Genomic DNA, 26,148 nt, shown 5'->3' with positions numbered 1-26,148 from the left:
CCCCCCCCCCCCCCTTCGTGCATGGCAGACTTGATTGGATTTGTGCCAGTGGGAGATGGGTTACAGCCGTGGATGACCAGCCGAGCTGTTTGCGACAGTATCTTGTTAATTGGCTTATTCGCATTTCCAATGGAGCAAACATTGGCTTAACTTTTATATGCAAAGCGAAAAAAATCTCCTGATCTTCAAACTTAAAAATGCTGTTTTAAAATGTAATTTCTCACTCGACTGGAGTATTAACATACGTAAGGGATCAATCAAAATTAGTCGACCTAACTGACTGGTTGCCTAAGGCTTCCGCCCCAGTTTGCTTACAAAAAATGTGACACGCAATAAAATTATGCCAATAATGGTGTCGATTTTGAACATTTTGTTTGCATTCTGTTGACAGGCATATCTTAATCTTCCTGAAGTGTTCTTAATCCATGCCTTGGAAAGACACACGAAATGCTGGAATATCTCAGCAGGTCAGGCAGCAACCCTGGAGAGCAAGGATATGTGATGTTTTGGGTTGGGACCATTCTTCGCATGCTGCCTGACCCACTGAGACACTCCAGCATTTTATGTCTTTCCCTGGTAAATCAGCATCTGCTGTTCCTTGTTTCTACTTCTTAATTCCTGTCATTACAGTTGTTTTGAATCAGATACAGTATTCACAGGCTGTTGCCAAATAAAACAGGATGCAGAACTTCTTATAAATGGGCTGAAGTGGGATGCTTGGTTAGCAGTACTGTTGTAATTCCAGCAATCTTTATCAATCAGCCAAGATTGTAAAGTCTCAGAAGCCAACTCGGATTGGTGCCATTAAATTAAACAGAGTCAACATGGATTTCTGAAAGGGAAATTGTGTTTATCAAACCTGCTGGCACTTTTGAGGATCTGACTAGTAGAAGGGAAATTTACGAATGTGGTTTATTTAGATTTTTTAAAGGCTCTATTAAAGTCCCACTTGACAGACGAGTATGCAGAATTTAAATGGATGGCATTGGGCTCATACACATGGAATGAAAATTGGTTGATTTACAAGAAATAGAGTCAGAGTGACAGAGAGCAGGAGCCATTGCTTGGTTGGGTAGACAGGGGCTGATTTGGATAGACAGGGGCTGTTTAAGGATAATCAGCACGGTTTTGTACATGGGAAATCATGGCTCAAATATGATTGAGTTTTTTGAAGCTGCAACCAAAAATATTGATGAGGGCAGAGCTGTAGAGGTTGTATATATGGATTTTCAGCAAGACATTTGACTAGGGCTCCTCATAGAAGGCTGCTCTGGAAAGTTAGATCGCATGGGATCCAAGGAGAGCTAGCTGACTGGATGGAATATTGAAGGAAGAAGAGGGCGATGGTGGAAGGTTGTTTTTCGGACTGGAGACCTGTGACTAACGGTGTGCCTCAAGGATCGGTGCTGGGCCCTTCGCTGTTTGTGGGTTATACCAATGATTTGGATGAGAAATTACAGTAAGTTTGCAGATGACGCCAAAGTGGGTGGTGTGGTAGATAATAACGATGGCTATCAATGATCAGTTGGGCAAGTGGGCAGAGGAATGGTCAATAGAGTCTAAGGCAGATAAATGTGAGGTGCTGCATTTTGGGAAGTCTAACCATGGCAGGACCTGCACAGTAAATGGCAGGGCTCTGGGAGTTTTGTAGAGCAGAGAGGATTTCGAAGTGCAGGTATAGAGTTCATTGAAAGTGGTGTCATGATAAAGAGGTTAAGAAGGCTTGCAGCACATTGGGCTTTACCAGTCAGGGTTTTGAGTATCCTGCAGCTCCACTCTTGCTCCCCCTGCCCCCCCATTCACAACAAGGACATCATGTCCTCACCTTCCACCCCATCAGCCGTCGCATACAGCATGTAATCCTCCAACATTTTCGCCGCCTCCAACATGATCCCACTACTGGCCACATCTTCCCATCTCCACCCCTTTCTGCTTTCCACAGCGACTGTTCCCTCCGAAACTCCCTGGTCAACTCATCCCTTCCCACCCAAACCACCCCCTCCAAACGAACCTTCCCCTGCAATCGCAGGAGATGCAACACCTGTCGCTTTACCTCCCCCCCTTGACTCCATCTAAGGACCCAAACAGTCTTTCCAGGTGAGGCAGAGGTTCACCTGCACCTCCTCCAATCTCATCTATTGTATCCGCTGCTCTAGATGTCAACTTCTCTACATCGGAGAGAATAAGCGCAGGCTCGCCGATCATTTTGCTGAACACCTCCGCTCAGTCTGTCTCAACTAACCTGATCCCCCGGTTGCTCAGCACTTCAACTCCCCCTCCCATTCCCAATCTGACCTTTTTGTCCTGGGCCTCCTCCATTGTCAGAGTGAAGCCCAGCGCAAATTGGAGGAACAGCACCTCATATTTCTCTTGGGTAGTTTACTCCCCAGATGTATGAACATTGACTTCTCTAACTTTAAATAGCCCTTGCTTTCCCTCTCTCTCTATATCCCCTTCCCCTTCCCAGTTCTCCCACCGGTCTTACTGCCTCCGACTACATTCTATCTTTATCCCGCCCACTCTCCTGACATCAGTTTGAAGAAGGGTCTCAACCCAAAACGTCACCCATTTCTTCTCTCCAGAGATGCTGCCTGTCCCGTTGAGTTACTCCAGCATTTTGCGTCTACCTTTTGAATATTGAAGTTGGGTTATTATGTTACAGCTGTACAAGGCAGTGGTGAGGCTGCACTTGTAGTCCTAGATCCTTCTGCTCTGCAACACTCCCCAGGGCACAATTGTTCACTGTGTACCAACAGTCAACCTTTTGTTATCAGTATCATTGGGTGATGTCCAATTTCAGGTCATCGGTTTAGTTTAGTTTAGAGCTACAGCGCGGAAACAGGCCCTTCGGCCCACCGAGTCCGCACCGACCAGCGATCTGCGCACACTAACAGTATCCTACGCACACTAGGGACAATTAACACTTATACCAAGCCAATTAACATACCAACCTGTACGTCGTTGAAGTGTGGGAGGAAACCAAAGATCTCAAAGTAAACCCATGCGGGACAACCCCGTACAGACAGCACCCGTAGTCGGGGAAGGTTGTACCTCAGATTGCCTGAGCTCTCTCCCTGTCCAATTTAAACAAAATTACACAGTATTACATAACATAAGATTTAGATTTTTTTTTTTAGATTTAGAGATACAGCGCCGAAACAGGCCCTTCGACCCACCGGGACCGCGCCGCCCAGTGATCCCTGCACATTAACACTATCCTACACACGAGGGACAATTTTTACATTTGCCCAGCCAATTAACTGACATACCTGTACGTGTTTGGAGTGTGGGAGGAAACCGAAGATCTCGGAGAAAACCCACGCAGGTCACGGGGAGAACGATGAGATAAACCTTTGAGGGGTAACAGTCTTTCTTGCCTTCCTGTTGCCCTACTAAAAAAAAAGGATCTGCAAAAGCCAAAATAAAACTTGTTTCTCAATGCATTAGAGACTAATGTGAATAATGTAACTCTACACTGCATTTCTTTTCTGCCACAGGTCCAATATCTGGGAAATCCTTTGCATATGGCTTCAGTTATCGCAAATTGCCTGAGGGAGGAGCGGAGGATTCTCACAGCAGTCACCACACCTGAGCAGGTACGCATTTGCTTTCCTTGGGCCTTGTGCACCTTAAGAGACATCCGACTTGCAGTTTTTCTTTTTTACTCAGTGATCGGTCGGTCATATGATGAGTGGAGGCAGAAGATTTGTTTCTTATAAGATTTGGATTTTAAAAAAATGAATTTCAAGCCTTGTAACAAAGATGCTTTCTAACCATTTAAAGTATTCTAATTATCTAATTATCTTTGACAAATGTTCATCGCAAACACAACTTTTACTGGTGAATTTGAAGATCTGAGAACATTAGGTTTAGGTTTATTATTGGCACCTGTACCGAGGCAAATTGAAAGGCTTTGTTTTGCATGCTATCAAAACATGGTGGTGCAGCGGTAAAGTTGCTGCCTTACAGTGATTGCAGCGCCGGAGACCCGGGTTCGATTCCGACTACGGGTGCTGTCTGTATGGAGTTTGTACGTTCTCCCCGTGACCTGCGTGGGTTTTCTCCGAGATCTTCGGTTTCCTCCCACACTCCAAAGGCGTACAGGTATGTAGGTTAATTGACTGGGTAAATGTAAAAAATTGTCCCTAGTGTGTGTAGGATAGTGTTAATATGTGGGGATCGCTGGTCAGTGCGGACCCGGTGGGCCGAAGGGCCTGTATCTCTAAACTGAACTAAACTAAATCAGATATTCCATACATAGGTACAATCAGTTCAAACTCAAGTACAATAAAAAAGAGATTTAGAAGATTAGAGTGATTGTATCGGACTGTAGTAGGTCCTTCTCTGTGAAGAGCATGTAAACAGTTGCCAGGCTTCAGTGCTGTCGTTTTGGAAGGGGGAGAGAATAATCACGATTGGAAGAGCACGGCAATTTGGCCAAGGATGAGCAGTCCTTTTCCTTAATTACAAGTTGTGGAAACGCCAACTAGCCTTTTGAGCCAACAGATCTTTTTTACACACATTTAATCATTTTTGTTACGTGAAAATCTAAGTTGTAAGACAGTCAAACACAGTTCAATATTGTTTAAGTCATTTGTAATGACTTGGCCTGCCCCTGTACAGTAAGCATAATAAACTAATTATTGATCTGTTTGCTTGCTGTTTAGTTTAGTTTAGAGTTACAGTGCGGAAACAGGCCCTTCGACCCACCAAGTCCGCGCCGACCAGTGATCTCCGCACATTAATACTACCCTACACACACTAGGGACAATATTGCATTCATACCAAGCCAATTAACCTACAAACCTGTACCTCTTTGGAGTGTGAGAGGACACAGAAGATCTCGTAGTAAACCTATACGGTCATGGGAAGAACGTACAATAGACAATAGACAATAGGTGCAGGAGTAGGCCATTCAGCCCTTCGAGCCAGCACCGCCATTCAATGCAATCATGGTTGATCACTCTCAATCAGTACCCCGTTCCTGCCTTCTCCCCATACCCCCTCACTCCGCTATCCTTAAGAGCTCTATCCAGCTCTCTCTTGAAAGCATCCAACGAACTGGCCTCCACTGCCTTCTGAGGCAGAGAATTCCACACCTTCACCACTCTCTGACTGAAAAAGTTCTTCCTCATCTCCGTTCTAAATGGCCTACCCCTTATTCTTAAACTGTGCCCCTTGTTCTGGACTCCCCCAACAATGGGAACATGTTTCCTGCCTCTAATGTGTCCAATCCCCTAATTATCTTATATGTTTCAATAAGATCAATATGTTTCAATAAGAGTTTCAATACAAACTCCGTACAGACAGCACCCGTAGTCAGTATTGAACCCAGGGCTCTGGCGCTGCAAGGCAGTATCTCCACCGCTGCGCCATTGTGCTGTCCACGTACACGTTCCAGGTACATGTATTAATGTTCCTAAACAACATCAAACAGTTAGTAGCATCAACTGTTCTGCCCAAAAGCTGATGAATGAATTGCAATGTGTCAGCTATCATTTCATCTGAGTACTTTTGTGCTAGAATATGTTTCAGCACCATTTATGTGCTTACAGTTGTAGGACGGGATGCAGCATACATCAGCTATAAGGTCAACTTCACACAAATCAGCTGCAGCATATCTCAGTTTCAGAAGTTGGGCGTTTCTGCAGTGATTTTAGGTGGATCATGTGTAGATGTTATGTTTAATAGTTGCAGCATCAGCTTCAGCATAGCAAACCACTTTGAGCCTAAACCCGATCTCTGAACGTAAATATTGTTTATTTGAAATTGCTAAATGTAGCTCCACAAAAATAATTGTTTCCAGCCTCGATAGAAAACAGCCATTTTTCTGTTGCTTAGTTTGGGAGTTTGGATTTTGTACAACTTAAATTTAATTTTAATAATAATGTTTATTATGTCCATGTCCAGTATAACAAGGGCTCATTAGGTGTATGTGTGTATGCGTACGTGTGAATTGAGGGGTTGTTGAATGGAGGGGCTTGTGTAAAGGAAATAATTTATTTTTCTCTTTGGTGTGTTTAAAGTGAAGTTTCACTTTGCTGTAGAAAAAGATGAAGCTTTATCCATTGCGAGCTGAAGAAGCTAATGCTGCTTTAAGTCGGTGTATTATTTTAATCTGTTCCATTTACTTAAGGAGCACGAGGAAAAATTATTGCAGGACTCAATGATTTCTGAAAGACAACGAAGTTTGGAACACCGAATGTCTGCCATAAAGACCAACACACAGGTACATTCAAAGTCGTTCCAGTAACTTATTTAGTGCCATATTTTCCTCTTTATTTTATCAAATGAGTTAAGGTGTGCAAATGTTATCTGTCCTTCAAAATAACCACTTTCATTCCAACTAGGTGAACAAGCAGTCTAGTCCAGAAGGGGAACACCAATGGGAAGTAATGGACTGATTAGATGAGCATTCATGTTTCTAGTTCTTATTCTGAGTTGCAGATTTTACTCCAGCCATCAGGCAGAGGCACCAGATGGAAGCTAATCTTTTCTCTCTTTAATTTTTTAACTGTTTGCAAAGCAGCAATGGCATGTTGATGGAAGGACGGTCCATTACATGGAAATTACTGGGAAAATACAAGATACCATGGAGGGTGGTAGGCATATAAAACGAGTTAAAAGAAGAGGTAGTTGGAGCGGGTATTATATCAACATTTAAAAGACACTTGAATAGGTACGTGAATAGGAAAGGTTTAGAGGGATATGGGCCAAATGCGGCAGGTGGGACTAGTGTAGATGTGACATCTTGTTCGGCATGGGCAAATTGGGCCAAAGGCCCCTTTTCTGTGCTGTATAACTCTCTGATTCCTCGACCTTAAAATGTCACAGAGCTGAATAACCATAGTTTCTTTTGTTTCCCCCCCACCCATGAACAGTTTGTGGAACAGGATGTGAAATATCTTGAGGATCTGCAAGATGAGTTTGACTTCAGATATAAGACACTACAGGCACAAGGTAATTTTCAAAATGAACAGCAGGGCAGGGGCAGCAAAATGCCAACATCTTTGATGATTGTAATTGACTTGATTGGGATTTAAGGACAAAGTTTAAGATGTGTATTCGAGGAAGAATGTTGCTCTTGTGCTTTAGCAACAACACTGTAAATGGGACAATCCAAAATGTGATTCCAGGTAATTAGAAATAAAACATATATATACATAGCTTCAGTCTTTATGATAGAACATTCTATGCACATCCCTTTAATATTTAAAAAAACAGTGGTGGAATTCAATACCACCACTAGAGAATTAATAGAGGTTTGGCAAACTAATGAGGCTAAAGGCTGATAAGTCCACTATACCTGAAGTATCCTCAATGTCCAGAAACAGTGAATATATTGGTTGCAATTTTTCTAAAATCCTTAGATTCTTGAGTGATACCAAATGACTGGAAAACTGCCAAGGCGATACACTTATTTAAAAAGGGTAGCACGTGAAATGTGGCAACTTTAGGCCAGTTGGCCTAACGTCTATTATTAATATCTGTTATTAAGTTGATAATAGTGGAACATTTGGAAAGTCATAATCTGATCAAGAAGAGTCAACTTGGTTCATGAAGGAGAGACCACCTCTGACAAATTTACAGATGTACATTTACAGAGGGTAATTTTCAGATTGGCAACCTGCGACAGGAAAGAGTGCAGGGACTAAACGGTTTATACTGTACAAGAATGACTGGGAGGAAGGAAGCATCAATTAGACACACAACCCCTGGAAAAAGTGGACCAGTTTGTGCGATGATACCTTTCCCGTGGAGGTCCGTCAATTCCTAGCCACTTGGCTGGAAAAGCAGGATTGGTGAGGAACTGGTTAAATTCCACACTATTTGGAACTCATCCTGATTTACCTTTTTCTTTGAAGCTGTGAAAAGGTGGAACATGTAGTAGCTGAAGATTTGTTTAAAATGACAGGATTTTTTAATGTAGGAAATGATGCAGAGAAGTTTATGTAACAAATCTGGAGAGAACAGAATGCTGTAGGAAGGAACTGCAGATGCTGGTTTAAGCCGAAGATAGACACAAAGTGCTGGAGTAACTCAGCGGGACAGGCGGCATCTCCCCTAGAGAAGGAATGGGTGACATCTTCAGACTCGATGTTGATGGGGTCAGATAGTGGACAAAACGTTGACAAATGGAAATGTGGGAAATGTGGGAAAATGTGAAGTTATTCACTTTGAAATGGAAGAACAGATTATTATATATTTGGAGGAAAATTGCAGAAGGCTACAGCACAAAAGCGATTTAGTACAGAAAGCCAGTGTACATGTGCAGTAGGTATTCAGTTCATCAAATGGAACTCTACCATTTATTTCAACTGTTTTGGAGTGTAAAAGTCAGAAAGTCTTACTGCAACTGGGCACAACACTGATGAGGCCACATCTAGAATGTTGTGCACAGTTTTGGTCCCTTTATTTAAGGAAATATATATTATGGGCAGATGCATGGCAGATGAAGTATAATGTAGATAAATGTGAAGTTATCCACTTTGGTGGCAAAAACTAGCAGACAGATTATTATCTCAATGGTATCAGATTAGGTAATGGGGAAGTGCAATGAGACCTGAAAGTAAGCGTGCAGGTACAGCGGGCAGTGAAGAAAGCTAATGGCATGTTGGCCTTCATAACGAGAGGATTTGAGTATAGGTGTAAAGAGGTCCTTCCGCAGTTGTTTTGGGCCCTGGTGGGGCCACATCTGGAGTATTGTGTGCAGTTTTGGTCTCCTAATTTGAGGAAGGACGTCCTTGCTGTTGAGGCAGTGCAGCGTAGATTCACGAGGTTAATCCCCGGGATGGCGGGACTGTCATATGAGGAAAGATTGGGCTTGTATTCACTGGAGTTTAGAAGGATGAGAGGGGATCTTATAGAGACGTATAAAATTATGAAAGGTCTAGACAAGCTAGATGCAGGTAAAATGTTCCCGATGTTGGGGGCGTCCAGGACCAGGGGCCACAGTCTAAGAATAAAGGGGAGGCCATTTAAAACTGAGGTGAGAAAAAACTTTTTCACCCAGAGAGTTGTGAATTTGTGGAATTCTCTGCCACAGAGGGCAGTGGAGGCCAATTCACCGGATGAATTTAAAGGAGAGTTAGATAGAGCTCTAGGGGCTAGTGGAATCAAGGGGTATGGGGAGAAGGCAGGTACAGGTGAGTGATCAATGAATGGCGGTGCTGGCTCGAAGGCCTCCTCCTACACCTATTTTCTATTTCCTATGTTTCTATCATTGAATGCTATTCAGTGAAGGTTGACTGGGATAATCCCAAGTATGAAGGGGAATTTTTTAATAAGTAATAATTGAAATGTAAAACGTTTGCAGAGAGGCTTGACAGGGTAAGAGTTGGGAGGATGTTTCCCTTCAGGGGAAAGTCTATGTGAAAGGCAGAGTTGAAAATAAGGGATTCCATTTCAGACTGAGAAAAGGAAGAGTTTCTTCTCTCAAAGGCCGTTGGGTTTTTTAAAATTCCATGCCCCAGAGAGCTATGAAGACTAAATCATTGAAAGTATACAAAGCTGAGGAAGGTTTTTAAATCTGCAAAGGAACCAAAGGTTGTGGAGATAGAATAGGTTGGCACAGTGGCGCAGCGGTAGAGTTGCTGCCTTGCAGGGCCAGAGACCTGTGTTTAATCCTGACTGCGGGTACTGTCTGTACAGAGTCTGTACGTTCTCCCCATGACCTGTGTGAGTATCCTCCGTGATCTCTGGTTTCCTCCCACACTCCAAAGACTTAGTTTTGTAGGCTAATTGGCTTGGTATAATTGTAAATTGTCCCTAGCGTGTGTAGGATAGTGTTAATGTGCGGCGATCGCTGGTCGGTGTGGACTCGGTGGGCCGAAGGGCCTGTTTCTACGCTCTATATCCAAACTAAACTAAACTAAAAATACAGAAGTAGATTAAAGGAAAGTTAGATCAGCCATGATCTTATTGATGGTGGAGCAAGCTATAGGGCACTTACCCCTAGAGTCTTATGGTCTTAATACAGAAAATGCTCAAGGGTCAGGCAGCATCCCTGGAGAGAGGAAACTGTTTCCGAAGAATGGTCTTTCTCAAATAAAGATATGTTTTAGACTGTCATATGTATATGTTTGTGTATGTGTATAATATATTCCCAGTGTGAATTTGAGAAATAATTAACTTAATCCTCAAATTCACTCTGGGAATATATTATTGTGATGGATGAGTTGAGCAAAGATTCTGATAGAGATACAATTAATGGCAGATGCTGCTTATAAAAATGGACACGATGCTGCAGTAACTCAGCGGGTCGGACAGTAATTCTGGAGAACATGGAACCAAGGAGTCAGAAATTTCTGATAGCTTTACATTTGAAGAAGAATCCATAAAATGATTCAGCATTCTGGTTGAACAAATCACCTAGCCAATATGTTTTTACTTTGAAGGTAAAACAGAATGGAAAATCTCAACAGGTCAGGCAGTATCTACATTTCAGATCTGGGACCCTTCATCAGAGTGTTAATTGTTTTTCTTTCCACCGATGTTTCCTGAGCATTTCTAAAATGTTCTGGGTTTATTTTAAATTTCCAGCTTTTTGATTTTAACTTTTTATTCGCATGAATTTAGCTAAAAGGACATGCCTGGCCTTGGCAAAACTTGATGCTCTTTGCAATTTCCGTTCAAAAGACGTGAATGTCAATATATTTGGTGGAAATATGCACTATCCACATCACCAATCGACCCATGGACTGCAGCTCCACCTAGAAATCTTCACTTAAGCAAAACAAGCTGGAGGAATTTAGTGGATCAGGCAGCATCAGTGGAGGGTAGACACACAAAGCTGGAGTAACTGAGCGGGACAGGCAGCATCTCTGGAGAGAAGGAATAGGTGACGTTTTAGGTCGAGATCCATCTTCAGACGGTGATCAGTGGAGGGAATAGACAGACACCATTTTGGGTCAGGACCCTTCTTCACTTAAATTGTATTCATGGTATCTGCCAATTTAGAATTAATATGCCCAATTAATTGGTATAGACAGACAATAGTGGATACTTAACCAATACCAATATCTCCCTTTTTATTTACATAGGTGGTTAACTTTGTTTTTGTTTACTCTTCTCAGAACAAAGCGATAGGAACTGTGTTCCTATGAAGGACGAAGTTTTCCGGTTGCAAGGCATGCTGAATCAGCTGGATCATAAACGAAAGGTAAAGTACCACAGATCCAATTTGAGAGATTACCAAGCCATTTGAGAGATGCTGCATTTGGGCTGCCCCAAATCTCCGATCATCTGGGAGATTTCTAGATGATCTCCTGGAGACACTTTGCAGGAGTAAAGTATGAGGTTACACCTTACACACAGGAATTTCATATTCAAAATATTTAAATCGCCCCACATCATGTAATCTGGAAGAATCAAAGCACCAAGAAATGTGTCCATTTTTAATTTCAACAAGGGAAATAGTTTTACTAAAAGTAATGTAATTCTGGGATGATTAAGTACCTCAGTCTGGATTGGTTATAATTCTATTCTTTATATTAGGAGCTGCAACATTTGAGTTTAAATCAGTAGGTAGGCCTCAAGTAGGAAAGGAATTGAGTCTGTCCTCGTTAGCTTGTTGTATATTTTGCTGCCTTTCAAAAGGAGATGGGAATATGTCATGGGCATCCTATATATTTTCTCATGAACGTGTTGACAATATGTTGTCCTTGAAGCTTAATTATTAATCCAGGCTGTGCTGTCCAGAAGACACGTTTTAATACAGTGGATCTGATCTATTTGGCAAGCCATGAAAACCTGAGCAAGGGTTTGGAATGTACTTGAACATCTTAGTGAATATTATAGAAGATGCTTATTCACAAAATGCTGGAGTAACTCAGCAGGTCAGGCAGCATCTCGGGAGAGAAGGAATGGGTGACGTTTCGGGTCGAGACCCTTCTTCAGACTGATGTCAGGGGGGCGAGACAAAGGAAGGATATAGGTGGAGTCAGGAAGATAGAGGGAGAACTGGGAAGGGGGAGGGGAAGAGAGGGACAGAGGAGCTATCTAAAATTGAAGGTCAATGTTCATACCGCTGGGCTGCAAGCTGCCCAAGCAAAATATGAGGTGCTGTTCCTCTAATTTCCGGTGGGCCTCACTATGGCACTGGAGGAGGCCCATGACAGAAAGGTCAGAATGGGAGTGGGAGGGGGAGTTGAAGTGCTCAGCCACCGGGAGATCAGGTTGGTTAAGGCGGACTAAGCGAAGGTGTTGAGTGAAACGATCGCCGAGCCTGCGTTTGGTTTCGCCGATGTAAAGAAGTTGACATCTAGAGCAGCGGATGCAATAGATGAGAAGATGCAGTTGATAGCACTGTGGCTGAAGCAGGCAAGAAATACAGCCTGCAACTCTACATGTCTGAATTCCTAAACAGTGTATTTATAGGGACGTGGGTCAAAGTGAGGGGGGGAAAGATTTAATAGGAACCTGAGGAGCAACTCTTTCACACCGAGGGCAATGGGTTCATGAAACAAGCTGCCAGGGGGGTAAGTTGAGGCAAGTATTATAACAGCATTAAAAATACGTTTGGACAAGTACATGGTTAGAAAAGGTTTAGAGGAATATGGGCCAAGCACAGGCAGGTGGGGACTAGTATAGATGGGGCATCTTGGTTGGCTTGAGCAAGTTGTGCCGAAGGATCTGTTTCCGTGCTGTGTGACTCTATGATTCTGAAAAGGGCAGAAAAGACAGTGAATTTAAATCCAGCAAGATTGGAAGAAGATAGTTCACTGAGATCTAAATACTTAAGAAAATGGGCAGTACAGCGACGCAGTGGTAGAGTTGCTTCCTTTCAGCGCCAAAGACCCAGTTTCCATCCTGTCTACGGGTGTTTGTACATTCTCCCTGTGACTGTGTGGGTTTTCTCCGGGTGCTCCGGTTTCCCCCCACTCTCCAAAGACATGCAAATTTGTAGGTTAATTGGCTTCAGTTAAATTGTAAATCATCCCTCGTGCGTGAGAGATGGTGCTGGTGTGGTCAGCACGGATGCTGAATGGCCAGCAGGGACTCGGTGGGCCGAATGGCCTGTTTCCACACTGTACCTTTAAAGTGTAAATGTTCAGTATATTTTTCATATTATTTTTTCATATTTCAGATACAGCGCGGAAACAGGCCTTTTCGGCCCACCAAGTCCGCGCCGCCCAGCGATCCCCGCACATTAACACTATCCTACACACACTAGGGACAATTTTTACATTTACCCAGTCAAATTAACCTACATACCTGTACGTCTTTGGCATATATTCTTTACAATTGTATTCAGCACATTTACGGAAATGTTTGCAGATTATGATTTCATAATTGAAATATTTCTAGGAGTTTATGTTAATTGAAGTAGATGAGTACTGTGCATCTGAAGATATCGTTGTAAAATGGATGTTAGGATCGTACTCATGGCTGAATCTTTGTGTGATGCAGGAGATTCTCCATAAAATCACAGAGCTGTTGCACCAAATGGATGTTCTAATGAACAGACAACTGTTTGAAGAGCTAACAGATTGGAAACGAAGACAGCAAATTGCCTGCATAGGCGGTCCACACAACACATGCCTTGACCAACTGCAGAACTGGTAGAGTGCCAAATATCGGAATTGTTTTGTAGTTCTGTGTACTTTGCTTGGTTAATGTGATGCACTATGAGTGCTGTCAATTCTTTGGAATTAGGTTTACATTGTTCGCTGAGAGCCTATTTCAGGTCAGACAACAGCTGAAGAAACTGGAGGAACTGCTGCAGAAAGTGACCTACGAGGGAGATCCAATGCCTTTGCAAAGACCCCATTTGCAGGAGAGAGTGAACATTTTGATTTACAGTTTCATAAAAAGGTACAAAAAATGTATTAAAACAGAAAAGCAACTTTTTTTTGGTATCGTTCAGAAATTTTAGTTCCGGGTTCCACTGTGCACATTTTTCTCAAGGTTACAAATTCTGAGAAAAATGACTGGGTGTCGGTAACAGCCCTTTGTGAGGTTTTACCATCTGCAAATCAGGCAGGAAATATGAGTTTCCTGAGCTAATGAGATGGGCCTCTGAGTCATAGAAACATAGAAACATAGAAACAAGGTGCAGGAGGAGGCCATTCAGCCCTTCGATCCAGCACCGCCATTCAATATGATCATGGCTGATCGTCCAAAATCAGTACCCCGTTCCTGTTTTCTCCCCGTATCCCTTGATTCAGTTAACCCGAAGAGCTAAATCTACTTAAAAACATCCAGTGAATTGGCCTCCACTATCTTCTGTGGCAGAGAAATCCACAGTTTCACAACTCTTTGGATGAATAAGTTTTTCCTCATCTCAGTCCTAAATGGCCTACCCCTTATTCTTAATAAGGCTTTTGAACGGCCTCTTAATAACCCTCTCACTTTGGTTCATCCTCGACTGTGGAGGGATAAGATTAAATTACTTACCTGAATGTTCCTAGTGGCACTCCTATATTTCCACAAGAAAAGAAGTGCTGGTGTCAGTTTTCCACACCTTTGTATGTGTAAGTACTACTGGGTCAGGCCCAGTAATATCTCACACTGAAGCCTTTCCACTTTCCTCAGAAAGGGGCAACCAAATGACTGAATTAACTTCTGTCTCATCTACATTTGTCTGCTGAATTCAACACAAATCACACTTTCCCTCCTATCTCCCCTCCCATCACAAGCTTCTGACCCGACAGATTAGTCAAAAGCAGCAGTGGCAGTGTGCATGGTATGCAATGGGCATTTCATAACTTGCATTTACGTGAGAAAACATGAACCTGGAAAAATACAAATGATTTGGGTCACTTCAAACAAATGCATCATTACTCGGCTAAAGGATGTTAAAAAGTTCAAAGGAGCATTAGGATTTATAAACGGGTATCACAAAATGCTGGAGTAACTCAGCAGGTCAGGCAGCATCTAGGAGAGAGGGAATGGGTGACGTTTCGGGTCGAGACCCTTCTTCAGACTGAAGAAGTGTCTCGTCACCCATTCCCTCTCTCATAGATACTGCCTGACCTGCTGAGTTACTCCAGCATTTTGTGATACCTTCGATTTGTACCAGCATCTGCAGTTATTTTCCTACAGGATTTATAACTATATAACTATGCTCAAAATTGTAATGATTTATGAAATTCCCAGTATAAATGATTTTTTTTCTAAATTTCATTCCTTCTTTTCTCCTCTTCTATATTGTTCTTAAGCACCAAATGCATCCGTACATTGCCAAAATTTCAATTCTTTATTCCTGACCAAGTAACTAAATATCAGCAAGTTATTTGAGGAATAGAAGGAATCATAATGGTACCCAATCCCATCTTTGTCCAATATACAAATGCACATACTCTCCAAGATGGTGTTGAAGAACAGGGCTGATTCTTCTAATCACTAAATCAATAACACTTCTAGCATCCCAAGTGTTGTCTTCATTGCCATCAACCAACTGGGCATCAACTGTTTCCAGGTAGTAAATCATCCAAAGATAGGCACAAAATGCTGGAGTAACTCAGCATGTCAGGCAGAATCTCCGGAGAAAAAGGGATGGGTGACGTTTCGGATAGGGACCCTTCCTCAGACTGATGCTGCCTGACCCATTGAGTTACTCTAGCACTTTGTGTCTATCTTGGGTATTAACCAGCATCTGCAGTTCCTTTCTAGGCAAAAGTAAATCGTCCTATTTAATTATAGAGAAACAATATTGGATGTAAATATAAGAACTTTTCAAAATCTGATATTTAATATTAACAAGTCACAAGTAGGTCTGAAGTTGTTTTTAACAAATGTTAATATTCTTGAGAAAGATGATAAACTGTCTTTTACTTCCAATATGTTTAGTTCTTTTGTGGTGGAGAGACAACCTTGTATGCCGACCCACCCACAGAGAGCAATGGTCCTAAAAACAGGAGTGCAGTTCACTGTCAAGTTAAGGTGAGCTTCATTATGATATGTAAAACAATACTGAGTTGATATTTGTCCTTAAGTAAACATATGCAGGATGGATTTTTTTCCTTGGTGTTAAACCAATATAGTATTGGTCACATTTTGTTGTTCGTCATCAACATGCTTTTTCAGTCAGAGAGTTGTGAATCTGTGGAATTCTCTGCCTCAGAAGGCAGTGGAGGCCAATTCTCTGAATGCATTCAAGAGAGAGCTAGGTAGAGCTCTTAAGGATAGCGGAGTCAGGGGGTATGGGGAGAAGGCAGGAACGGGGTACTGATTGAGAATGATCAACCATGATCACATTGAATGGCGGTGCTGGCTCGAAGGGCCGGATGGCCTCCTCCTGCACCTATTGTCTATTGCATTTCTGATGGCCATCACATATCAGGTGAGCAAAATCAGTGGCTGATGCCTTTGGATTGGTTTAATAATCGTGACCAAAGATGAATTTATGACTTCTGCATTAACACTAGGATTTGGACTCCTACTACTACTACTCTCATATTATCCCAGTCAGAGTATGGGAACAATGAAAGGCCGAGACAGAGTGGACGTGGAAAGGATGTTTCCAGTAATGGAAGAGTTTAGAGCCAGAGGGCACATTCTCAGAATAAAGGGATGTACCTTCAACATGGAGTGGAGGAGGAATATCGAGCCAGAGAGTGGTGAATCTGTGGAATTCATTGCCACCGATGGCTGTGGAGGCCAAGACATTGGGCATCTTTAAGGCGGAGATTGATAAGTTCTTGATTAGTAAGGACGTCAAAGGTTACAGGGAGAAGGCTGGAGAATGAGGTTGAGAGAGAAAATTGGTCAGCCATGATTGAATGGCGGAGTCGACTTGCCTTAGAGGGAGTACAGAGAAGGTTCACCAGATTGATCCCTGGGATGGCGGGACTTGCATATGAGGAAAGACTGGATAGACTGGGCTTGTACTCGCTGGAATTTAGAAGACTGAGGGGGGATCTTATAGAAACATATAAAATTCTTAAGAGGTTGGAGAGGCTAGATGCGGGAAGATTGTTCCCGATGTTGGGGGAGTCCAGAACCAGGGGTCACAGCTTAAGGATAAGGGGGAAGTCTTTTAGGACCGAGATGAGAAAACATTTCTTCACACAGAGAGTGGTGAGTCTGTGGAATTCTCTGCCACAGAAGGTAGTTGAGGCCAGTTCATTGGCTATATTTAAGAGGGAGTTAGATGTGGCCCTTTTTGCTAAAGGGATCAGGGGGTATGGAGAGAAGGCAGGTACAGGCTACTGAGCTGAATGATCAGCCATGATCATATTGAATGGCGGTGCAGGCTCGAAGGGCCGAATGGCCTACTCCTGCACCTATTTTCTCTGTTTCTATGTTTCTATGGGCTAATGACCTAATTCTGTTCCGGTGTCATATGGTCTTATGGGCGCAGTGAAGGTCACTTAATTTGCACTCCCTGGTGGTCCCCTGCCTCTCTGTGTGAAAACCTGGATCTGTCAGCCTCACACTGCCAGCTACTGTCTGGCAGCCATCTCTGCTGTATACTTTGTACTGCATGTAATGTTTAAATTCCAGTCATCTTTCAGTGTAGATTGGAAGCTGCACTCCCTAATATATTTGTGTTGATTGGCACCTTCCAATTCACTGGACATGTTGTGGCAGTTCCACTGTAAGTGGGGAAATTCTAGCCCCTCTCTATCACTGTGCACTTGGAATACTGTGACATCTTCTAGATTTACCGATCAATTCGTGCAGACATTCCTTTGAATTGAGGATGGCTATCTTTCATTTTGGGTTTTTTTGTTGTTCGTTTCCCATCTGCCCAATGACACAAAAGTGGGGACCTCAGATGGGCCTGCTGGTCAGATGGGCCTGCTGGTCAGATGGGGCTGCTGGTCAGATGGGGCTGCTGGTCAGATGGGGCTGCTGGTCAGATGGGGCTGCTGGTCAGATGGGGCTGCTGGTCAGATGGGGCTGCTGGTCAGATGGGGCTGCTGGTCAGATGGGGCTGCTGGTCAGATGGGCCTGTTGGTCAGATGAGGCTGCTGGTCAGATGGGGCTGCTGGTCAGATGGGGCTGCTGGTCAGATGGGGCTGCTGGTCAGATGGGGCTGCTGGTCAGATGGGGCTGCTGGTCAGATGGGGCTGCTGGTCAGATGGGGCTGCTGGTCAGATGGGGCTGCTGGTCAGATGGGGCTGTTGGTCAGATGGGGCTGTTGGTCAGATGGGGCTGCTGGTCAGATGGGCCTGTTGGTCAGATGGGGCTGCTGGTCAGATGGGCCTGTTGGTCAGATGGGCCTGTTGGTCAGATGGGCCTGTTGGTCAGATGGGCCTGTTGGTCAGATGGGGCTGCTGGTCAGATGGGGCTGCTGGTCAGATGGGGCTGCTGGTCAGATGGGGCTGTTGGTCAGATGGGGCTGCTGGTCAGATGGGCCTGTTGGTCAGATGGGGCTGCTGGTCAGATGGGCCTGTTGGTCAGATGGGGCTGCTGGCCAGATGGGGCTGCCGGTCAGATGGGGCTGCCGGTCAGGTGGGGCTGCCGGTCAGATGGGGCTGCCGGTCAGATGGGGCTGCCGGTCAGATGGGGCTGCTGGTCAGATGGGGCTGGAGATGGTGGATGGGGCAGTGAATCAGTTATTTCGACAGGAGTTCTGCTGACTCCTGATTCATGGTCTCCAAGTTCTCAAGGCTCCCAAATGCTCCTTTTCCACTATGTGCTACCATGGGATAAATATTCCTGGGAGTCAGTTGGGCTGCTGCATTTCCAAGGACAATGTGGGCTCATCCTATTATTTTCCTCTATCCACCTCTTCCCAGAGCTTGTAAGAGAGTGTTGGTTTCTAAAGTCTAGTGCTAGTAATGCAGAACATAACCTGATATCTGAGTGAGAATATTGAGTCTACTGTAGTGGCCTGGCGGAGGCCAGAGAAAAGGCAAGACGCCAGGCAGTGTTTAGTTAGATTCTTTATTAGGCTGTGAGCTGGTGCCCACAGCGTAGTTCTCCTAGGGATGATCCACGCCTTCCCTTGGTCTGGCTTTTAACCCCTTTCACCTGTTCGTCACGTAATGAGGGGGCTGACCCGAGGAGTGGCCTGATCCGCCACAGGACCCCCCCCAAGAACCGGAGGTACAAAACGGACAGGAGGGCGCACGAGGCGACCAGCCCGGGTGCGCACCATGACCGGCGCAGGGACCGGCGACTGACCGACAGGTGGAGGGGTCGTAGCAGACACTGGAGGGGGTAGCTTGGACGGGGGGCGACCGCGCGGGCGGGGCTGTGCAACCGGCACCGGCCGATCAATGTCCACGTGTGCCGGCTTCAGCCGTGCGATCGAAACAGTCTCTCTGCGACCCCCCATGTCCAGAACAAATGTGGCCGAGCCGTGTTGTAGGACTCGGAAGGGGCCCTCGTACGGCCGCTGGAGAAGTGATCGGTGTGCGTCCCTGCGCAGGAACACAAACTGGCAGTCCTCCAGAGCGGCAGGGACGTGTGGCTGGAATGTCCCATGACGTGATGTGGGCACAGGTGCCAGCCTGCCCACCGTCTGCCGAAGACGTTGCAGGGCGTCAGAAGGCTGCTCCACTCGACCCTGCGCTGGTGGGATGAACTCCCCGGGAACCGTCAAGGGGGCCCCGTACACCAACTCGGCGGAGGAGGAGGCCAAGTCCTCCTTGGGTGCGGTGCGGATCCCCAGCAAAACCCACGGCAGGGCGTCCACCCAGTCTGGGCCCGTGAGCCGAGCCTTCAGGGCAGCTTTCAGCTGGCGGTGAAAGCGTTCCACCAACCCGTTCGACTGTGGATGGTACGCCGTAGTGTGGTGTAGGCTGACACCCAAGAGTCTTGCCATGGCCGACCACAGTTCCGAAGTGAACTGTGGCCCCCGGTCGGATGTAATGTCCAGTGGCACCCCGAACCGGGCGATCCAGTGCGCCGCCAAGGCCCGCGCGCAGGTGGCCGTCAAGGTGTCTGCCAGCGGAATGGCCTCCGGCCACCGCGTGAAGCGATCTACCACAGTGAAGAGGTGGGTCATGCCCCGGGACGGCGGCAGCGGCCCCACGATGTCTACATGAATGTGGTCGAAGTGCTGCCGAGGGACACGAAACTCTTGCAGAGGCGCACGCACGTGTCGCTGGATTTTTGAAGTTTGGCACGGGATGCAGGTACGTGCCCAGTGTGCGACCTGCTTACGCAGCCCGTGCCACATGAAACGGGAGGATACAAGGGCCACCGTCGCCCGAATGGAGGGGTGAGACAGCTCGTGGAGCACCTCGAATACCCTGCGACGCCAGACGACAGGGACGATGGGCCGCGGCAGGCCAGTGGAGGTGTCGCACAACAGTGTTGTATCCCCGGGGCCACAGACAATGTCCTCCAGCTGCAGGCCGGACACGGCTGTACGATAGGCGGCCATCTCCTCGTCCCCCAGCTGTGCGGCTGCTAGGGCGGAATAGTCGATCCCCCCGGCCATTTGTAGGACGGCGTGGATCGCGGGTCTAGACAGGGCGTCGGCCACCCTGTTGTTTTTTCCCTCCACGAACCGAATTGAGGTGGTATATTCCGACACATAAGCCAATTGTCTCTGTTGCCGCGCAGACCACGGATCCGAAACCTTGGCGAACGCAAATGTGAGTGGCTTGTGGCCTGTGAACGCGGTAAAGGGTCTCCCTTCTAGGAAGTACCGAAAGTGGCGTACCGCGAGGTAGAGGGCGAACGCGCTGTAATGCCGTTGGGCCCCGCTGAGGTGCCTGCTAAAGAAGGCGAGTGGCCGCCAACACCCGTCGATGTGCTGCTCTAGCACCGCGCCGACCGCCACCTCCGAAGCGTCCACGGTCAGGGCGGTTGGGGCATCCTCCTTAGGATGGACGAGCATCGTGGCCCTGGCCAGGGCCTCCTTAGCCTGCTCAAAGGCCGCTCCTGCTTCGTCGTCCCACTCGACCTCCTTGCGGCGACCAGCCATGAGGTGGAAGAGTGGGCGCATAGTTCTGGCCACCGACGGCAGGAAGCGGTGATAGAACGAGACCATCCCAGCGAATTCCTGCAGGCCCTTGACAGTGGTCGGTCGGGGGAAACGGCGGACAGCTTCGACCCTGTCCGGAAGAGGTACCACCCCTTGTGGGGTCACCCGATGGCCGAGGAAATCGATGGCCGTCACCCCAAAACGGCACTTGGAAGTGTTGATGGACAAACCGTACTCGCTGAGGCGTTTACACAGCTGGCGGAGGTGGGTGCAGTGCTCCTGCTTCGAGCGGCTGGCCACGAGTACGTCGTCCAAGTAGACAAAGACGAATTCTAGGCCACGGCACACACAGTCCATAAGCCGTTGGAAGGCCTGTGCGGCGTTCTTCAACCCGAACGGCATCCGTAGGAACTCGAATAGGCCGAACGGGGTGATGATGGCAGTCTTGGGGATGTCATCGGGGTGGACCGGGATTTGATTATATCCACGCACAAGGTCCACCTTGGAGAACACGGATGCTCCGGCCAGGTGGGCATTAAAGTCCTGGATGTGCGGAACCGGGTACCTGTCGGGAACGGTCGCGTCATTTAAGCGCCGATAGTCCCCGCACGGTCGCCAACCCCCGTCCGCCTTGGGGACCAAGTGGAGTGATGACGCCCACGGGCTATCGGAAGGGCGCACAATGCCCATTGACTCCATCTGATGAAACTCCTCTCGAGCTAGACGGAGCTTGTCTGGAGCGAGACGCCGCGCTCGGGCGTGCACGGGTGGCCCGGTGGTGGGGATGTGATGTTGCACCCCGTGCTTGGGAGTGGAGGAGGAGAAGTGGGTTTCCACAATGTCCGGGAAGTCCGCCAGGATGCGCGCGTACGTCGCATCCACGGACGACAGGTGTCCGACGTTGGGGGAGACCGGCCTCAGCGTGCTGGAGTGCACCAGGCGCTGCCGCCCGACATCCACGAGCATGGAATGCGCTCGCAGGAAGTCGGCGCCCAGCAGCGGCTGGGAAACATCGGCAATGATGAACTGCCACGTGAACCAGCTGTCGCCGAAGTTAAGGGCGAGCTGGCAGACCCCGTAAGTGTTGATGGGGCTACCGTTCGCCGCAGTGAGGAGGGGGCCGTGTTTGCCCGTATGGATATCGGCGGTGGAAGGAGGTAGGACGCTCACCTCTGCTCCAGTGTCGACGAGGAACCGACCCCCGGTGCGGCGATCCCGAGCGAACACGCGATGGATCTGGCCGGCCGCCGAAGGGATCACTGACGGCCGGCCCTCGCGTTTCCCGGAAAGGCACAGGGTAGGCGTCATTGCTTGGCGTTCGGTCCCCAACGACGGTGATAATAGCACCAGCTTTTGCTGGTGTCCGGTGGTGGTGCAGACTGGGATGCCCACCAGCGACCTCCGGTGGTCTCCAGCGGTATTGGAGGTGGTGCTGCTTGGGCCGACCACCAGCGACCTCTGGTGGCGTCTGGCTGAATTGTCGGCGGGCCGTGCGAGAAGGACGTGCCGGCACCGGGGTTCCCGATGGCGGCCGGATTTCGCCGCGGGGGTCGTCCTGAAACGGGGTCGACGGCGGCCCCAGCTTGCTGTTGGCCTTCCGACGCCGCGGAAAAGACGGCTAGGGCTGCCAGGTCCTCCCGACGGGACATCCAAATTTGGTCAGCACGCTCGCCCAGCCGCTGCGTGTCAGTGAAGGGGTCCTCTGCGAGCTGAGAACGGAGGTCGACGGGGAGCTGCCGCAGGTAGGCCTGCTTGAATAAAAAACAGGGCGGGTGGTTGCCCATAAGGGCGAGCATGTCCTCCAGAAGGGCCGACGGCCGTCGGTCCCCGAGCCCCCCCTGGCTCATAACGCGAGTTGCCCTCTCGGCGTCGCTGAGGCCGAATCTCCTGATAAGGAGTTCTTTCAGGCCCTTATATTTGTCATCCGCGGGGGGGTCATTAAGGTAGGGCTTTACTCGCCTTGCTGTCGCCTGGTCCAGGGCGCCGACGACGTAAAAGTACTTCGTCAAGTCGACGGTTACCCCTCGCACAGCAAACTGTGCCTCTGCCTGCTGAAACCAGACCTCAGGCTCTTCGGTCCACAGGGTCGGGAGTTTGAGGGAGACGGCCTTGAGGTCGGCAGGACCGGGTTGCGCGAGGGCGGCAGGACCGGGTTGCCCATTGTTCGACATCACTACGTGTGATGTCCGTCGAGGTCACCAATGTAGTGGCCTGGCGGAGGCCAGAGAAAAGGCAAGACGCCAGGCAGTGTTTAGTTAGATTCTTTATTAGGCTGTGAGCTGGTGCCCACAGCGTAGTTCTCCTAGGGATGATCCACGCCTTCCCTTGGTCTGGCTTTTAACCCCTTTCACCTGTCGGTCACGTAACGAGGGGGCTGACCCGAGGAGTGGCCTGATCCGCCACACTACCCTAGTAAAGTGAAAGTACATTCCATTTACAGTATATTAAAAAAGAATAGAAGACTATTCTTGATGCACATACTGATATGCATCCCTTAACTTCTATATACTTAAAAATATTTATCTAGTCATTGTCACATTGCTATCTGTGAAAATTTGGTGTCTGTAAATTAACGGATAATTTCTACGGTACATATTTGACTGCATTGCCTGTAAAGTACTTGGGGTCACGGGCATTAGATTAAAGGTAGTTTTTTTTTCTCTTCTTAGGTTTTTGGTGAAATTGTCCGAACTGAACTATCAGCTAAAAGTGAAAGCTACAATCGACAAGTAAGATAAAAGACACATTTTTAATATAATGAATCATATTTTGATTATGTCTGGGTGGTGCCAGCAATGGCTGCCTCACCAACAGTCTGTCTCGTCTCTTCCTTCTTTGTTTTTTTTTAGTATGTGTTAAATGTAGCGTTCTTTAGCTTGTTATATGTGTGGAGAGGGGGTGCACCTCATGGTTGGGGAAAACTTTTTTTAATCTCTTACCTCGACGGAGAAGTGATTTTTTTCCGTATTGTATCTCCGTCCGCACTGCGGCCTAACATCGAGGAGCTGGCGGCCTCAGCTGGAGACTGACTTCAGGAGCTCCAACCGCGGAGCCTGCGGACTTACCATCATGGAGCTTGCGATCCCTGTCGGGAATCAACCTTGGAGCTCCAACTGCGGGAGCCCTGCGGACTTTAACGTCGTGGAGCTCGTGGTCTCTGGTTAGACACCGGCTTCGAGAGCTCCAACTGCAGGAGCTTCGACCGCCCCGACGCGGGAGCTATGATCGCCCCGACGCGGGAGCTTTGATTGCCCCGACTGCGGATGGTTCGACTGCCCCGACTGCGGGAGAATAAAGAGGAAGTAGATTAGACTTTATTGCCTTCCATCACAGTGAGGAATGTGGGGGAGCTGCTGTGGTGGATGTTAGACAATAGACAATAGGTGCAGGAGGAGGCCATTCGGCCCTTCGAGCCAGTACCGCCATTCAATGTGATCATGGCTGATCATTCTCGATCAGTACCCCGTTCCTGCCTTCTCCCCATACCCCCTGACTCCACTATCCTTAACGCTGATGTTAACCTTTATGTAGTTGTGTGTCTTGTTGCTTTTTTTATTATGGATGTATGGTAATTCGAGTTTCGCTGTACCTTAATTGGTACATGTGACAATAAACTGACCTTTGGACCTTAAGTAATTCTTCTCTTGTTCACTTTTTTTCCAGAGAAAGTTTAACAGCAAGAGGGTATGCAAAAAAAAATTATTACTTTTTTTTTTCAAAATTAAAATTGTTGGAATGTATTGAAATTATGCTCTCTATTTACAGATATCGCAAATTTAATATATTAGGCACTAACACCAAAGTAATGAACATGGAAGAATCAGTCAATGGGAGTCTCTCGGTAGAATTCAGACACTTGGTAAAATGTCTTTGTTTACCTTTTCATAATGAACATTTTACGCCAACATTAAAAATTAATCTTTTTGATTGAAAAATATAATTGAAGTTTCATGGGTTCCTACTTAGGAGAGAGGGTAACGTTTCATTCTTCTTCTGCCCTGAACAGGGCTAAAGGCAGTGAGTCGGGCATAAGAGGACAACAAAATCAGTAACTGTACCCATTCCTAATCAGTGTCCAGTGAAGCTCTTGCGCTTCAAAGTTTAAATGGCTTCGCAATACTGTGTCTCAACTTTTAATTTTAATAATTGATCATTTAATCAAGTGCTTAGATTGACATAGGTTATTAAATGTCAAAGACCAGAGGTCATAGCTTTAAGGTGGGAAGGGCAATGTTTCAAGAAGCCGTGTAGGACAGTTTTGTAGGACGTGTAGGGGATGGGTGCCTGGAATGTGTTGCCCGGGATGCTGGTGGAGGCTGATACGTTAGTGGCATTTAAGAGGATTTTAGATAGGCATGTATTGATAAGCTGGGAATGGAGGAGAATGGATCATGTGTGGGCAGATGCAATTAGTTTACCTTGGCATTATGTTTTGCACAGGCATTATTGGCCAGGGGCCTGTTCTTGTGCGAGCCAATGTTCCCATTGTTGGGGGAGCCCAGAACAAGGGGCCACAGTTTAAGAATAAGTGGTAGGCCATTTAGAACTGAGATGAGGAAAAACTTTTTCAGTCAGAGAGTTGTAAATCTGTGGAATTCTCTGCCTCAGAAGGCAGTGGAGGCCAATTCTCTGAATGCATTGAAGAGAGAGCTAGATAGAGCTCTTAAGGATAGTGGAGTCAGGGGGTATGGGGAGAAGGCAGGAACGGGGTACTGATTGAGAATGATCAGCCATGATCACATTGAATGGCGGTGTTGGCTCGAATGGCCTCCTCCTGCACCTATTGTCTATTGACACCTTTCTCTCTATTTGGTATCAATCACATTTCTGAGAGCATGGCTTGAGCCTCATACAAGCTCATAATTGTCAGACTTGTTTATTGGATGATTAAATGTTGTGAGTAACTAGTGGAAAATAAGATGTTAGTGAAATTGATTTTGCATACCATGGATAATTTTCTTGCTTCTTTCTTTATAATCGAGCTGTGGGGCATTTAAGGTCCACAAAAGAGAATGAAATAGTTAATCTTCTCGTGGGCGAGGGGAGGGAAGAGAAGAGGGAGGGGACAATTTAGTGCAGGGTGGAGTTTGATGGAGAGAGGGGTTTAGTGGGTTTGGGCAGTTTTTGAGTAAGTGTGTGTAGGTACACAGATGCATCAGTTCCTTCCACAGAGTTTGGTCTCCAGATGTCTTTGCCAATTGGGCTCAAGATATTACATTGCCAAGTCTGTTTAAGTTGAAGGCATGCAACACCCAGCCCAGGTTAAAATAAATCAAATTACTCACTATCAGACCTGGAGTGTAATTAAATCTTCCTCA

The 26,148-nt window shown here is 46.7% G+C and overlaps 1 protein-coding gene across 1 annotated transcript in view; it reads left to right on the top strand.

Moving 5' to 3' along the window:
- Nucleotides 1-26,148, top strand: part of stat4 (signal transducer and activator of transcription 4) — a 98,934-nt gene that overhangs the window by 26,378 nt on the left and 46,408 nt on the right. Inside the window, exons 4-13 of the mRNA XM_078404122.1 lie at nt 3,498-3,596; nt 6,137-6,229; nt 6,882-6,960; nt 11,076-11,161; nt 13,411-13,562; nt 13,657-13,815; nt 15,793-15,885; nt 23,500-23,559; nt 24,494-24,514; nt 24,596-24,689. Coding sequence (XP_078260248.1) covers nt 3,498-3,596; nt 6,137-6,229; nt 6,882-6,960; nt 11,076-11,161; nt 13,411-13,562; nt 13,657-13,815; nt 15,793-15,885; nt 23,500-23,559; nt 24,494-24,514; nt 24,596-24,689 — 936 coding nt within the window. The remainder of the gene's footprint in view (nt 1-3,497; nt 3,597-6,136; nt 6,230-6,881; nt 6,961-11,075; nt 11,162-13,410; nt 13,563-13,656; nt 13,816-15,792; nt 15,886-23,499; nt 23,560-24,493; nt 24,515-24,595; nt 24,690-26,148) is intronic.

Source organism: Rhinoraja longicauda, chromosome 8 (assembly GCF_053455715.1).
Source record: "Rhinoraja longicauda isolate Sanriku21f chromosome 8, sRhiLon1.1, whole genome shotgun sequence".
In the NCBI taxonomy this organism is placed as follows: domain Eukaryota; kingdom Metazoa; phylum Chordata; class Chondrichthyes; order Rajiformes; family Arhynchobatidae; genus Rhinoraja; species Rhinoraja longicauda.
The sequence above is the reverse complement of the archived record's forward strand: the minus strand, read 5'-3'. Positions and strand labels throughout refer to the sequence as shown.